Source organism: Macaca nemestrina, chromosome 10 (genome assembly GCF_043159975.1).
Source record: "Macaca nemestrina isolate mMacNem1 chromosome 10, mMacNem.hap1, whole genome shotgun sequence".
In the NCBI taxonomy this organism is placed as follows: domain Eukaryota; kingdom Metazoa; phylum Chordata; class Mammalia; order Primates; family Cercopithecidae; genus Macaca; species Macaca nemestrina.
In genome coordinates, this window is record NC_092134.1 from 24,099,398 (window position 1) to 24,116,118 (window position 16,721).

At 47.3% G+C, this 16,721-nt stretch overlaps 1 protein-coding gene across 5 annotated transcripts in view; it reads right to left on the reverse strand.

The window, feature by feature from the left end:
- Positions 1–16,721, reverse strand: part of LOC105493456 (acetyl-CoA carboxylase beta) — a 166,463-nt gene that overhangs the window by 59,102 nt on the left and 90,640 nt on the right. For all 5 annotated transcript variants that reach the window (XM_071071168.1, XM_011761132.3, XM_011761128.3 and 2 more), the window contains 6 exons: positions 16,262–16,343; positions 13,121–13,266; positions 10,739–10,889; positions 8,670–8,804; positions 4,269–4,415; positions 1,811–1,999 (listed from right to left, as the gene is read on the reverse strand). In XM_071071168.1, coding sequence (XP_070927269.1) covers positions 1,811–1,999; positions 4,269–4,415; positions 8,670–8,804; positions 10,739–10,889; positions 13,121–13,266; positions 16,262–16,343 — 850 coding nt within the window. The remainder of the gene's footprint in view (positions 1–1,810; positions 2,000–4,268; positions 4,416–8,669; positions 8,805–10,738; positions 10,890–13,120; positions 13,267–16,261; positions 16,344–16,721) is intronic.

Genomic DNA, 16,721 nt, shown 5'->3' on the forward strand with positions numbered 1-16,721 from the left:
TTGGCATCAAAAATATTTTTAAAGAAAAAAAAACCTGGATCAATGACAAATTCCTGAAAGTTCCAAGTGTGTACTTTTTCAGTTAGGATCCTCTAGAGTTTGGTTTTTGTTATTTTTTAGTTCAGATATACCTTACATACCATCATATTCCACCATCTCCCTTTAAAGTGTACATTCAGTGGTTGGTAGTGTATTCATAAAGTCGTGCAACTACCACCACCATCTAATGTTAAAGCATGTTCGTCTCTCTAAAAAGAAACCTCGTAGTCATTAGTGCTCACTCTCCATTTTCCCTGCACTGCAGCCCCTGGTGGTCACTAATCTACTTCCTTCTTCATGAATGTGCCTATTCTGGACATTTCATAAAAAATGGAATCACACAGGGCTGGGCACCGTGGCTCATGCCTGTAATCCCAGCATTTTGGGAGGCCGAGGCAGGAAGATCACCTGAGGTCAGGAGTTCAAGACCAGCCTGGGCAACATGGTGAAACCACATCTCCACTAAAAAAACAAAAAATTAGCTGGGAATGGTGGTGTACGCCTGTAATCCCAACTACTCGGGAGGTCTCAAAAAAAAAAAAAAAAAAAAAGGAATCACATAATATCACATAATATGTGGTCTTTTGTGCCTGGCTTATTTCCCTTAGCACAATTCATGCTTCATCCACGTGGAAGCATGAATCAGTATTCTTTCTTTCTTTGGCTGGACAATATTCCAGCCCTTAGAACTGCTAACCTCTGAGAATGGCCTGAACGACACTGTCCTCTGGTTTCCCAAATCACCAATGTGTGGGCGGGTGGATGACGATGGTGAGGAACCCTCTCACCAGGGGGCAGGAAGGCCAATAGGCAGAGGGGCTCTTCCCAGTGCAAATGCCTTTCGAATGCCCCACAAAACCAACAACCACCACAAAATGAGCAACGCAAGGCCAGTGTGTAAATAACAGAGATATTTCATACTACCCTGGAATGGCTTCCATTCTTTTTTTTAACGTGTTCACAAATGCAACTAGATTAAGATGAGACATCTCAGTACATTCTTTTTTTTTGGAGCGCAGTGGTGCAATCTCGGCTCACTGCAACCTCTGCCTCCTGGGTTCAAGCAATTCTCCTGCCTCAGCCTCCTGAGTAATTGGGACTGCAGGTGCGTGCTACCATGCCCGGCTAATTTTTGTATTTTTAGTAGAGATGGGGTTTCACCATGTTGGCCAGGCTGGTCTCAAACTCCTGACCTCAAATGATCCACCTACCTCGGCCTCCCAAAGTGCTGGGATTATAGGAGTGAGCCACTGCACCCGACCTCAGTACAGTTCTTAAAATACTATATATATATATATATATATATGGGGGTGTGTGTGTGTATGTGTGTGTGTGTATATATATATATACACACACACACATACACACACATGGAGCTCCCAGATGATCACCTACGAAATCCAGGGACGGAAAATCAAAGCTGCAAACCAGTGAAAAAACAAAAATAAAAAAACTTGCAGTTTCCTCTAATGATGTCAGCCAGTTTATTTTTTTGGGAAATGCTCACTCCATCTGCATCAACTCCATCGGAATCTTGAGTTTTACGCAATAAGACCTAAGGAATGTTGATGTTCATTCAAACAACTGTTGCTTTGAGTAAATGATGGGATTCTGCAGATGAGGCTTGAAAGGAAACCCTCAGCCTGATATGTTAGGCTATAAGTGGGTCTCAAGGAGTTCAACTTGATCAGAGGCCAGATATGGAGCCAGACTGGGAGCCGGCCCAGTGTGACCATCCTGGTGGGGTGGGGCTTGGTGGGGGAGCACGTACCTGCTGGCTGGGGAACTGGCACAGCACCGAGGTGATGTTGCTGGCATACTGGGCCATCACCCTGCGGACTGACTTCTCCACGGGGGCCGGGATGCGGCCTGCCACGCTGGTCATGATCTCCTGCAGCTCCAGCAGCGGCAGTGACGGATGCCGGAGGGTCATCATGAGCTTCTGCACCCACTCCTTCAACTGAAGCGGGGACCACAGCATCAGCCCCCAGCCCTGCATGGGCATGGGCACCACCCCCCACAACAGGGCACCCAACACAGCTCAACCCATCCTGACCCCATGCACTCAAGTGGCTGAAGATCCAGAGCCAGCAGCCTCTGGGGCAGTCCAGAGTGGAACGGCCCCTGACCACATGGAATACTCAGTTTTCCCACATAGGAAGACCCTGACGCCCCCTCTCTGTGCATCAGAAAGCCAGCACTGGGTGATCAAACATAAGGTCACGTGATGAGTTGGTGTTTCTTGTATACTAGCTTAGTACAGTGTTCTAGGACCTTTCTTTACATGTTCTCATTTGATCCCTAAAAGCAACCCTACAAAGGAGGTCTAATGATTTTGTCCATTTTGCAGCTGAGGCAACTGAAACACAGAGAGATTAGTTAAGTTAACCAAAGTCACTTAGCTAGTAAGAAGCAAAACTAGGAGGCAAACCCAGGCTGTTCAGCTCCTGAGACTGAACTGCTGCCCTATGCTGTTTCCAGGGTGTCTCAGTAGCCAATGCTGATGGTCTTTAGATGACGATGACAATGGGGCCAACGCCCCAGTGTGGTTGTGAGGTTTCAAAGTGAACTGATACATAAACTGCGAAGCACCCCAACTAATAAAGGTTGCAATTATTGTGGAGTGCAGTGGCTCATGTCTGCAATCCCAACACTTTGGGAGGCCAAGGCAGGAGGATCACTTGAGCCCAGGAGTTCGAGACCAGCCTGGGCAACATGGTGAGACCCCATCTCTACAAAAAATTAGCTGGGCATGGTGGCAGGTGCCTGTAACCCCAGCTACTTGGGAGGCTGAAGTGGAACGATTGCTTGAGCCCAGGGGGTCGAGGTTGTAGTGAGCACTGTTTCACTCCAGCTTGGGAGACAAAGCAAGACCCTATCTCAAAAAAAAAAAAAAAAAAAGTTGCAATGATGTCAATAATCATCAGGCAGCATAACATGGGGTGAAGAGCACAGAGTCAGAATCCTGATGGCCATGGTTCAGATCTCATCTTTGCCTCCTCATGTATGAAGCACGGCAAGTCTCTTAGTCCCTGTGTGCTTCAGTTGCCTCAACTGTAAAAGGAAATAAGAGTTCCTACCTTATCGGTTGCTGGGAGGATGAAATAACTGAACTTTTAAGTAGTTAGAAGGTGACACAGTGGGCATGGTGGCTCATGCCTGTAATTCCAGCACTTTGGGAGGCCGAGGTGGGTGAATCACCTGAGGTCAGGAGTTCAAGACCAGCCTGGTCAACATGGTAAAAACCCATCTCTACCAAAAAAATAATACAAAAATTAGCTGGGTATAGGTGGCACGTGCCTGTAATCCCAGCTACTCAGGAGGCTGAGGCAGGAGAATCACTTTAACCTGGGAGGCAGAGGTTGCAGTGAGACAAGATTGTGCTACCATACTCCAGTGTGGGTGACACAGCAAGGCTCCATCTCAAAAAAAAAAAAAAAAAAGGGTGACACATGGTACATACTTGCTAAGCATTGGCAATTATTATCATCATCGCCATGATTTTCATCATCACTAGTCACTGTTATGAGCATCACGGGTCTTTCAAGGAGGTCTGCAAATCAGAGAACTTCTTGTTTCTTTACTGAGTGAATAGATGAGACCCAGCAAGGGTGAACGGCGAACAGAGGTGTGTTTCAAACAAAGGGCCTTGTCCGTCATCTCCTTAAGGGGGGTGACCCCCACTGACTCCTTCCTTAACGTCCTACTGGAGTATTCTCAGTTTTCAGCTGAACTGCTACAAGCCCAGTTTACGATCAAGCAGAAAACGTCAGGCCAATGTTTGCAATCGAATTGAGGAATTCCCTGAGGACAGGTCCTTCATAAACACAACAGAGGGGCTGGGTGCAGTGGCTCAGGCCTGTAATCCCAGCACTTTGGGAGGCCCAGGCAGGTGGATCACTTGAGCCCGGGAGTCTCAGACCAGCTTGGGGAACACGGTAAAACTCCATCTCTACAAAAATACAAAAAATTAGCCGGGCGTGGTGGGGTGTACCTATAGTCCCAGCTACTCGGGAGGCTGAGGTGGGAGGATCTCTTGAGCCCAGGAGGTTAAGGCTGCAGTGAGCCTGGGCGACAGAGTGAGACTTTGTCTCAAAAAACAAAACAAATAAAATAAAAACAACAGAAGACCGACCATTTTCTCATTTCTTACTAATGACCTCTGCTGTCATGGGGTAGACCTGACTCTCCACACGGATCTACACGCCTGCGCTCATAGGTGACTTTACCTTTATGCTAAAAATGGGCTCCGGCAGACAAAAGCCACTCATGACGTTGGTGAGGTTTTCCAGGACGCTGTGGAAGACCTGGTGCAGTTTCTCTCCAAGGATGGGCAGTGTCTGCTGGGCAGGGAGTTCTCCTGTGAACGGTTCAGCCTGATGAGACACCACAAGAATGACAGGTCAGGAAAACTCTGGGAATCCCAAATGGGACGGGGCAGAACAGGAGGTGGGGCAGATCCGCTGGCTTCCATATCAAGTGAGGATGAGGCCTGAGGAAAAAATCGAAGACAATGTACTGGAAAGTTAAAATGGCCAAACTCACACCCCTATGTGGGTTTTCCAAACCATTCCTTTTGAGTTCGAGACCAGCCTGGCCAACATGGCGAAATCCCATCTCTACTAAAAATACACAAAAAATTTTGCCAGTCACAGTGGCGCGTGCCTGTAATCTGAGCTACTCCAGAGGCTGAGGCAGGAGAATCAATTGAACCTGGGAGGCGGAGGTTGCAGTGAGCCAAGGTTGTGCCATTGCACTCCAGCCTGGGAAATTGAGTGAAATTCTGTTTTCCTCCACAGTCTGATCATGGCTTCTCCATCTGGGCCCCCACAGCCCAGGGCCAAGGGCAGTGTTCTAACTACACTCACCAAGTAAAATTACTTGATCTCCCAGTCTGTCTCACAAGCATTTACGTGAGGCTCAGGGAATGGGTGGCCAGGCCCTACCTTATTAACCCAGCACAGGAAATGTGTGCTGAAAGGAATCACAGTGCAGGTACCTGGACCTGCCCACTGATCCAAAAAGGCCCAGTCTATTCCTAGCTTTGGGAACTCCCTAAAGAGACTAATGATGCCAGGCGCAGTGGCTCACCTTTGTAATCCCAGCACTTTGGGAGGCCAAGGTGGGCGGATTGCTTGAGGCCAGGAGTTCAAGATCAGCCTGGCCAACCTAGTGAAACTCCATCACTACTAAAAATACAACAATTAGTCAGGCATGGTGGCACAAACCTGTAGTCCCAGCTACTTGTTTGTGCTTGTTTGTACTCAGACTACCCGGGAGTCTGAGGCAGGAGAATTGCTTGAACCCAGGAAGTGGAGGTTGCAGTGAGCCGAGATCATGCCACTGCACTCCAGCCTGGGTGACAGAGTGAGACTCTGTCTCAAAAAAAAAAAAAAAAAAAGAGAGAGGCTAATGAAAAGAATTGTAACAACAGTCATTTGCAGCAACATGGATGGAACTGGAGGATATCAGATTAGTATGTGAAATAATCTGGGCACAGAAAGACAAATTTAGCATGTTCTCACTCACATGTGAGTGTAGAAAATTAAAACAAATGAACTCATGGAAATAGAACGTAGAATGATGGTTGCCAGGGTCTGGGAAGGGTAATGGGGCTGGTGGGAGTGGGGATGGTTAATGGGTACAAAAATACAGTTCAATAGAATGAATAAGATCTAGTATTGAGGCTGGGCGTGGTGGCTCACACCTGTAATTCCAGCACTTCAGGAGGGCGAGGCAGGCGGATGACCTGAGGTCAGGAGTTCGAGATCAGCCTGACCAACATGGTGAAACCCCGTCTCTACTAAAAATACAAAAATTAGCCGGGCATGGTGGCAGGTGCCTGAAGTCCCAGCTACTCGGGAGGCTGAGGCACGAGAATCACTTGAACCCTGGAGGTGGAGGTTACAGTGAGCCAAGATCACGCCACTGCACTCCAACCTGGGTGACAGAGCGAAACTGCATCTCAAAAAAAAAAAAAAAAAAGATCTAGTATTGATAGCACAACAGGGTGACTCTATAGTCAATTAAAATTGAATGTATATTTTAAAATAACCAAAAGAGTAGAATTGGAATGTTCCTAGCGCAAAGAAATGATAAATGCTTGAGGTGATAGATACCCCAATCACCCTGATTTGATTATTAGACAGTATATGCCTATATCAAAGGTCACATGTACCCCATAAACATATACACCTATTATTAGACTGTATGCCTATATCAAAAGGTCACATGTACCCCATAAATATATACACCTATTATGTACCTATAATTATAATTTTTTTAAAAAAGAAAACAAATACAATCAATAGAATACTCTGGAGAAAAGAGACAATGTGATATTTGTAAATAATTTTTTTGCTGGACAGATGTACTAATTATTTTAGAGTCTTGCTTAGGAGGGTGTAAACATTCATTCATTCATCAAGACTTATTATTTCTCAGCACCCATTATGCCCCGAGCACTGTGCTAAGCCCCAGGATCACAACAGGAACATCGAAAGTAGTCCTTGACCTCAGGGACTCATAGGTAATGACAGGGCTTGACAAACGCTGAAAAATTAACAGGAATCTAAATTGGAGGTCCCCCCAAGAGCCTGAGCTCAGGGTCACATGACAGACACTCTGGTGCACCCCCTAGTGGTCCTGAGGAGAAGGTGACGGCCCCGGCACCTGCACTGCTATACGTTCATCCAACAACCAATATTTACAGAGCACCTCTGACGTACCAGCTCCTGTTTTTGGCACTGGGGACCCAGCAGTGAGCAAGAAAGCCAAAGAGCCCTGTTCTCCTGGTGTTTCCAGTCTCCTGGAGGCCAAATAATAAACCAAGAAGACAATCAGTGAGGTCGTCTCTGTGAGGTGTGGTGTGTGTTCACACATGGGTAGAGGTGAGCACAATTTTTTAAAGGACGGTTGAAAGAGACATGACAACTACATGCAATGCGCTAACCTGGATGGGATCCTGAACATTAGGTAAAAACTAAGAAAATCGTACACTCATGTCCATAGCTGCCTTATTCACAGTAGCCAAAAGGTAGAAACAATCCTAGTGTCTATCAGTGGATGAGTCAATAAACAAAATGTGATATACCCCTACAAGGGAATATTATGCAGCCTTAAAAAAACAGGGACATTCTGCCACATGCTATAAGATGGATGAAACTTGGAAACATTATACTAAATGTAGTCACAAAAGGTCAGATACTATATAGATTCCACCTATATGAGGCACCTAGAGGAGTTGAATTGATAGAGAGTAAGCAGAATAGTGGTTTCCAGGGACTGGAGGGAGGAGGGAGGAGGGAGTTACTATTTAATGAGTGTCAAGTTTTAGTTTTGCAAGTGCTGGAGATGGATGATGGTGATGGTTGTGCAACCATGTGAATGTATTTAATACTGCTGAAGAGAACATTTAAAAATGGCTAAGACAGTAAATTTCATGTTATGTGTATTTAACCATAATTTTTAAAACATGAACTAAGGAAATCTGAGTGAACAATAATGTACCAATATTGGTTCATTAAATGTGACAAATGGACCATACTATTGCAATAATAGTTAAATTTAAAACAGTTAATTATTATTCTTAAACAATAATACCTAATATATCGATATTGGTTCATTAAATATGCCAAATGGACCATGCTCGTGCAATAATAGTTAAATTAATAATAGTAAATTGATAATAATAGTAATTAATTGAGGCCAGGTGCAGTGGTTCACACCTGTAATCCCAGCACTTTGGGAGGCTGAGAAGGGTGGACCACCTGAGGTCAGGAGTTTAAGACCAGCCTGGCCAACATGGCGAAACCCTGTCTCTACTAAAAATAAAAAAATTAGCCAGTGTGGTGGTACATGCCTATAATCCCCAGCTACTCAGGAGGCTGAGGCAGGAGAATCACTTGAACCAGGGAGGCAGAGGTTGCAGTGAGCCAAGATCATGCCACTGCACTCCAGCCTGGGCAACAGAGCAAGACTCTGTCTCAAAAAAAAAAAAAAAAAAAAAAAAAAGAAGAAGAAGAAGAAGACCGACAATTAATTGAATAATAATTAAATGAATGACAGGGAAACTGGCTACAGACAATATGGGAACTCTGTACTATTTACATAACTGTTCTGTACATCTAAAACTATACTAAAAATTAAGTCTATTAAAAAGAAAAGGTGGTCAGTGATAAAGAATGCCCTCATTGAGGAGAAGACATTGGAATCAAAGCTCCTAGGAGTTGGGAGTGATCCCTGAAAAGTCTGGGGTAGGTCCTTCATGGCAGAGAGGACAGCCCCAAGGAGGGAGGGATCCAGTGTATTCAAGTAAGTGATGGGGAGAGGGACAGAGGAGGAAGGCAGAGAAGAAAGCAGGGAACAGCTCATTTGGGGTCTTGCAGGTCACTGGCAGAAACTGGGTTTTACTCTAAGCAGGATGGAGAGCCGCAGAGAGGGATCTGAGCAAAGCAGGGTGCAGCTTCCTTGTGTTTCTGCACCATCACGGTGGCTGCTGAGATAAGCTCCGTCTGCAGGTGGAAGCAGGAGAAGAGCTATCAGCCTTGAGTCTACCTGTCTCACTGAACCAGCGGAGGCTGCAAGTGCACCTGCACCAGCCAGAGCACTTGGGCCGTGGAACCACATACCGGGTGGACCTTAGAAGGGTCATCAAGCTCCAGCCTGGCCACCACGCAGCCTGCTTCCAGCACGGCCCCTGGACGCTTGATGTACTTCACCCGGCCACTTTCCTGCACGTTCAGAGTCATGATCATCTTCATCACCTATTTCGTAAAAAGAAGAAATAGTACAGAGCCTGTCAGAATTGACACCCAGAGCCACCCAGAACTAGTGATGCCGGAGCAGGGACTCGTCATCTAAATGGAATGACTCCCTGGGCAGTGTTCAGGCAGAAGGGACAAGGAAAAGTGACCTTTACTGGAAGCCTGCTATGCACCAGGCAAGTGCCATTCACTCTGCAAAGCCAGCCAAGGAGGTGTTTGTGATGCCCATTTACAGATATGGAAACTGATGTTTATTTCCAAAGGGGGGTCTTCTCTCTCTTAGAAATACTGTTAAATCATGTTACATAGAGTGTTCATATACACGTTCCTAAAATGTACTGCATAAGTCAAACATTTTGTGAACAGTTTGTTTTATTAAAGGCACTTAGACAACCCTCAGGGAACACTCTGTGAAATGAAGAATCTGCTCATCAGCCCTTTCAATGTGCCTCTCTGAGTGTCTGGATATGTGGATGGCATGAGCTTTGTCACCATGGTGTCGGCTGCAGAGCCAGGACTACGCTCTCTCTCTTCCTTGGCAGTTTACAGCTTGGGCACCCAAGTCAGCCAGGCCTGGACTAGAATCCCAGGTCCCGCCCCCCACAATACCTCTGTGATCTTCAGAAGTGGCTTCCCTCCTTGAGCCTCAGTTTCCCCAAGTGTAAAATGAGGAATAATGACAGTTTCACCTCTTAGGGCTCTTATGAGGATTAAATGAGATGCAGATCCTGCCATGCAGCAGGTCAATACGCAGTAGCTACTATTATTGCTGTATTTTCATTGCTATTATTGTTATTTTCCAGATTTGCATCTTGGCTTTGTGTGACCTCCAGCGAGTTTCTTAGCCTGCCTGGGCCCAGCTTTTTTAGAAAATGGGGACCACATTTGTGCCCATCTCATACAGTTGCTGGGAAGGTTAAAAAATAAAGATCAGTAAAATGCTTAGAACAGCATCTGCCACATGGTTACAGCTTTGCAAGTATTGGCTGAAAACCTTTCGATCACTGCTGGGGTCAATATTTAATATTTAATCAATGATTGATAGTAGTTGTTATTATTTCGGAGGCCAAAGCAGGTGGATCATCTGAGCTCAGGTGTTTGAGAACAGCTTGGGCAACATGACGAAACCCTGTCTCTAACAAAAATACAAAAAATTAAGTCAGGCGGGGTGGTGCGTGCCTGCAATCCCAACTACTTGGGAGGCTGAGGTGGGGGGATCACTTGAGCCTAGGAGGCGGAGTTTGCAGTGAGCCGAGATCACGCCACCACACTCCAGCCTGGGTGACACTGAGACTGTCTCAAAAAAAAAAAAAAAAAATCGGCCGGGCGCGGTGGCTCAAGCCTGTAATCCCAGCACTTTGGGAGGCCGAGACGGGCGGATCACGAGGTCAGGAGATCGAGAGACCATCCCGGCTAACACGGTGAAACCCCGTCTCTACTAAAAAATACAAAAAAACTAGCCGGGCGCGGTGGCGGGCGCCTGTAGTCCCAGCTACTCGGGAGGCTGAGGCAGGAGAAAGGCGTAAACCCGGGAGGCGGAGCTTGCAGTGAGCTGAGATCCGGCCACTGCACTCCAGCCTGGGTGACAGAGCAAGACTCCGTCTCAAAAAAAAAAAAAAAAAAAAATCAAGGAAACTGATTTACAGAACAGTTTACAGAACAGTTTTGTAAATAGTACAGACAGTTCCCATATTCTCTGTATCCAGTTTCTGTGTCATTAACCTTCTTACTCATTCCTGGGGAGGTGTGCATTTTTTGAAGTTTTTTTCTTTGAATACTTCAGGGGATTTGGCTGAAACCCACAGACTGACTCCCTTAGGAATTTGCACACAGTGGCCAAGGGGAGAAGTAGGCCTCTTTGTTCAGACATGGACAAAGCCAGAGGAGTGAGGGTTTGAGGGTTCAGGATTCCCCACGGCCGGCTCTGCAGTCACCTCCATCTCAGCGTAGCTGCTCCCAGCCTCAACGTGGCCCCCGTCCTCCACTGTGTACTGTGTCAGCTTCCCAGCCGAGGGGGATCTCAGGACCGTAGGATCATTCTCCTTCTCAAACACACATGTCTTATTGCCGATGGTAATTCGGTAACTGGGAGAGAGGAGGAGTGGGTAGGGAGACTGATGAGGACCATCAACCCAGCAAGCCGTAGTCCGGCTTTCAATACCATTTCCCCTTCCTAAAGGGGGAGTGTACCCTCTACATTCCCAAAGGGTGGCATTTGATAGTTATCTCAGAGACACTGAGAGTGAGGTCGGTGAACAAAAGGCTGTGATGCTTTCTTTGTGAGGCCAAGGTAGGAGGATCACTTGAGGACAGGAGTTTAAGACAAGCCTGGGCAACACAATGAGACCCAGTCTCTACAAAACATTTAAAAAAAAAAAAAATTAGCTGGGCATGGTAGCACATGCCAGGAGTCCCAGCTACTCAGGAGGCTGAGGCAGGAGAATCCTTTAAGCCCAGGAGTTCGAGGCTATTGTGAGCTATAATTACTCTGTCACCCAGGCTGGAGTGCAGTGACACAATCATGGTTCACTGAAGTCTCAACCTCCCTGGGGTCAGGTGATCCTCCCATCACAACCCCCTGATTTGTGCTACTACACTTGGCTAATTGTTATATTTTATAGAGATGGGGTTTTGCCATGTTGCCCAGGCTAGTCTCAAACTTCTGGACTCAAGTGATCAGGGTCTCACTCTTGCCCAGGGTGGGCAACAGAGTGAGAACCAGTCTTTATTTTATTTTTTATTTTTTATTTTTTGAGACAGAGTCTCGCTCTGTCGCCCAGGCTGGAGTGCAGTGGTGTGATCTCGGCTCACTGCAAGCTCCGCCTCCTGGGTTCACACCATTCTCCTGCCTCAGCCTCCCAAGTAGGTGGGACTAAGGTACCTGCCACCACACCAGGCTAATTTTTTTTGTATTTTTTAGCAGAGACAGGCTTTCACCATGTTAGCCAGGATGGTCTCGATCACCCGACCTCGTGATCCACCCGCCTCGACCTCCCAAAGTGCTGGGATGACAGGCGTGAGCCACTGCGCCCAGCCGAGAACCAGTCTTTAAAATAAAATAATAAAAAGGATGTGACCCTTTTTTGGCTGAAAGCTGGTTCCTTTTACTGACATACTTCCAACAGGGCCTGACGCAGAAAAATCAATCAGTGGATATGATTCAACAAATATTTACTGACTCAAAGTCTTAACCTTTGAACTGGGGAGAGTGGAACCTATAATAATCCTGAATATTCTTGGCAGATAGAACACAGGTTGAAAAAGAGATAACAGGCAGGGTGCGGTGGCTCATGCCTGCAATCCCAGCACTTTGAGAGGCCGAAGCTGGCTGACTGCTTCAGTCCAGAAGTTCAAGACCAGCCTGGGCAACATGGCAAAACCCCGTCTCTACAAAAAGTACAAAAATTAGCTGGGCGTGGTGGCATGTCCTTGTAGTCCCAGCAACTTGGGGGACTGAGGTGAGGGAATCATCTTGGAGCCCAGGAAGTCAAGGCTGCAGTCATGATGGTACCACTGTACTCCAGCCTGGGTGACAGAGCGAGACCCTCTCTCAAAAAAAAAAAAAAGGGGGGGATAACAAAACATTACTCTGGCATAAACCTAGTCTGCCTTCTTCCCAAATATTAAGGATTAAAAAGTCTCCACTCTCTAACTGGAGCTTTTCAGACTTTTTTCAGACATCCCCTCTCCTTTTGTCACCTTGGCCGGGTCTGTTTCATTGCGTGACCTCGGTGTGATCAGACACACTGGAGGCAGAGCATCTTTGGGGCCTATCTCACTATCTCACGAGCCCCTGTGCTAAGAGCTTCCAGGATATCTTGTGTGTTACTCATCAGGTACACAACACCCTTTCCTGCCACTGTTTGTTCAGTGTGTCATCTTCCCCAATGGGCTGGAAGCTCGGCAAGTCGCACCCAGAATGCTATCCCAACACCTAGCACAGCGCCTGGTACGGAGGAGCTTGGTAGGGCACTGCCGCGCTAACTGGGTGGATGCCGGAGCTCAGATGCACAGGCAGCAGGCACCTCGTCACACACCTTGCAGGCCACTGGAGCTGGGAGTCATGTCCCGTTCAGCTCTGAATCCCCACCAACCAGGTTACTAGAAAAGGGCCCCTAGGATCCTCCCCTAAATATCTGCCAGTTGCACAGAATTCCAACCAAGAGATTAGCTTCTCTGCGCGCCCCCAGAATTTACTGGAGAGGCGCCTTCTCGAACACCCTGGGATCTGCACAGAGGCCAGCACTGGGTTTTCCATGCCTAGGACAGAGAGCTGTGCACACCCAGCCCACAGTGGGACTCGCACCCCCACGAACCTGTCAACCTCTTCCTTCAGGTAGGTGGTGTAGCTGTTCCCATTGTAGGAGAGCAGGAGCCCCCCATCGTTCAGCCGGTGGGCATCAATCTCGATGTGGCAGCCATTCATGATGAGAACGAACATGGTCAGAGACTGCCGGGCCACCTGTGGGGACAGGCCCCTTGTCACCGCCTGGGTTCAGGATGTGCTCCCAGAGTACTGTGTGGCCCCACTAACAACAAACAAGAGCTGGTTGTCCACCACAGAGGGCCAAGATGAACACCCCTGTCTCTTGGATCCAGCCCTCACAATCCCTGCCAAGGGAGCAGCTGCTGATGGGGCTGGGGGAGGCCTGAAGTAGCAAGCCACACCTGCCCGTGGGTAATATAGTCGCTGTCAAGCCATGTTGCCGACTGCATGCCCTCTGGGGCTAGTCTCCCTTCTGATTCCTGTCTCCAGCTCTTACTCTGGGTGAGGCAGCCTCAGAGACTCCACCAGCAGCCAGGTGCAATGGACTAAATGTTTGTGTCCCCACAAAATTCATAAGTTGAAATCCCAACCCCTAATGTGATGGCTTTAGGAGGTGGAGCCTTTGGGAGGTGATTAGATCATGAAGGTGGGGCCCTCGTAAAAGAAATTAGTGCCCTTATATAAGATGCCCTGTAGAGCTCCATGGCCCCTTTCTGACATCTAAGGACATAGTGAAAGGACAGCATCTATGAAATGAAAGGTAGGTCCTCAGTAGATACCAAATCTGCCAGTGTCTTGATTTTGACCTTCCCAGCCTAGAGAATTGTGAGACATACAGTGTGTGGTTTAGAAGCCACTCAGTCTTTGGTATTTTATGACAGTAGCCCAAATGGACTAAGACACCTGAACGTAGACTAGGGCTCTGCTCCCCAGACCCAGCTCTGCCCAGGAGCACACAAGAGCTTTGGGACATGCGAGAGAGACACAGCCAAGCCCTGGTCCCAGCACTACATCTGCCTCTAGGAAGAGTGCCTGCCCCATCTGGTACTTCAGTTCAGTTTTCTCTCAGAAAACACACACCCTAAAGGGCCTTCAACCTATAAAATACACATTTTATGACACAAGGTAGCAAGAAATAGAAGAATGTGTATTGCAGCACTATTTGTAATAACAATAAAAATTAGAACCAAATTAGCAAGCCAACAACCTTGCAATGGAACACTCTAGATCTGCCCTGTCCGATAGGGTGACCCCTAATCACACACAGCTATTTAAATTGATCAAAATTAAACAAAATGTAAACTTCAGTTCCTCAGTCACACTTGCCACTTTCAAGTGCTCAGTCACCGCATAAGGGCAGCATCGTGGACACAGCAGGTAAGGAACGTTCCCACCACTACTGAAAGTGCGGGGAGACTGCTGTAGACATGAGTTTAGACTCGTGTTAAAGAAAACTGGTTAATAACATGGAAAACTTTATGCCACGATCATATCAAAGCTGCAAAACTGTATTTGCACCATGATCTCAACTTTGTAAAATTAATGCAAAAGAAAAAAATATGTAACACAGATTTGCTAAAATGTTCACCAGGATTACCTCTAGGCATTAGCATATGATGGATTTGTTTTCCTGATTTTTTTAGGCTCGCTTGAAATTTTGAAATTTTCTACATTGTGCATGTGTGACATTTAAAATCAAGTTGGGGCAGCCAGGTCCCCAAAGGTAGCCAAGAGGCATTAGGGGCAAAGAAGGATGATTGTGAAAGCACACCCTGATCAATGACACACAGGTTTAGTTGAACTAAAGCCCCCAAATCTTCCAAGTTGTGAGTTCTACTCGTGCTCATCTATATTAAATAGAAAGCATTAGTTAAAAAAAACAAAAATTCTGTCTCAGAAGCAGACTCAAACTCTGTCCTCTTTTCCCTCCCGACAATGTGGCCTTCCTGGAACCTGGAATGTGACCTTATTTGGAACGGGATGGAACTAAGATGAAATCATACTGGATCAGGGTAGGCGCTAAATCCAAGGTGACTGGTGTTCATACAAAGAGACACAAAGGCACAGTCACGGAAGACAATGTGCGCGCGCGCGCGCGCGCGCGCACACACACACACATACACACACACACACACACACACATACACACACACACACATACACACACACACACACATATACACACACATACACACATACACACACACACACATACACACACACACATACACACACACACACACACACACACACATACACACATACACACACACACACACACATACACACACACACAGACACACACACACACACACAGACACACACACACAGACACACAGACACACACACACACACAGAGACACACGCACACACACACACACATACACACACACACACACACACGCATACACACACACACACACACACACACACACACAGAGGCAGAGGCCGGGGGGTGGCTCATGCCTGTAATCCCAGCACTTTGGGAGGCCAAGGCAGGCAGATCACTTGAGCTCAGGAGTTCAAGACCAGCCTAGGCAACATGGTGAAATCCCATTTCTACTAAAAATACAAAAATTAGCCAGGCATGGTGGCATATGCCTATAATCTCAGCTACTCAGGAGGCTGAGGCAGGAGAATCGCTTGAACCTGGGAGATGCAGCTTGCAGTGAGCCAAGATTGCACCACTGCACTCCAGCCTGGGCGACAGAGTGAGGCTCCGTTTGGGAAAACAAAAAAATCAGAGACAGATGGGCAAGGCAGCCACAAGCCAAAAATCACCAGGGACTGCCAGCAGCACCAAAAGCTGGCAAGGCTCAGAACAGATCCTGCCCCAGCGCCTTCTTCAGAGAGACCACGGCCCACCAACACCTTGATTTTAGACTTGGCCTCCAGAACTGGGACAGAATAAATTTTTGTTGGTTTAAACCAGTTTGTGGTACCTTGTCACCGCAGCTACAGGAAACTTATCCACGCTCCACTGTGCCCTCTGCGGACTGCACAGCCCTACATGTTCTAAGAGCCAAAGTGTTTAGGTGTCAAGGTCACGGACTACACGGGCATTCCTGAGGAACACAAGTGCTCAAACCCAAGCATGGGCAAATCCACTCCAGGGATGGTGCATGGAAGAAAGAAACTCCCTGAAGCTTGCACAGTGTTGGAGACATCGGAGAGGCACGGGGCCATTTACCTTGAGAATGTACTTAATGCCTCCGTAAATTAATTCCACATCTACGATGTTCAGTAGTGAATCCGCTGGGAGGACCTGGCCCCTGAAAGAAAAGACAGGGCCATGGTCAGCCTTGGGAGGGACTGAGAACTCCACAGCCATCCCTTGCATTTAAAAAAATTACGCAGCTCTCTGCATCAGCAAACCTGACTGCACTAAAAATGCTAAGCCTGGGCCGGGCGCAGTGGCTCACGCCTGTAATCCCTGCACCTTGGGAGGCTGAGGCAGGCACATCACTTGAGGCCAAGAGTTCAAGACCAGCCTGGCCAACATGGCAAAACCCCACCTCTACTAAAAATACAAAAATTAGCCAGACATGGTGACATGCACCTGTCAACCCAGCTACTCGGGAGGCTGAGGCACAAGAATTGCTTGAAAGCAGAGGGGGCGGAGGTTGCAGTGAGCTGAGATTGCACCATTG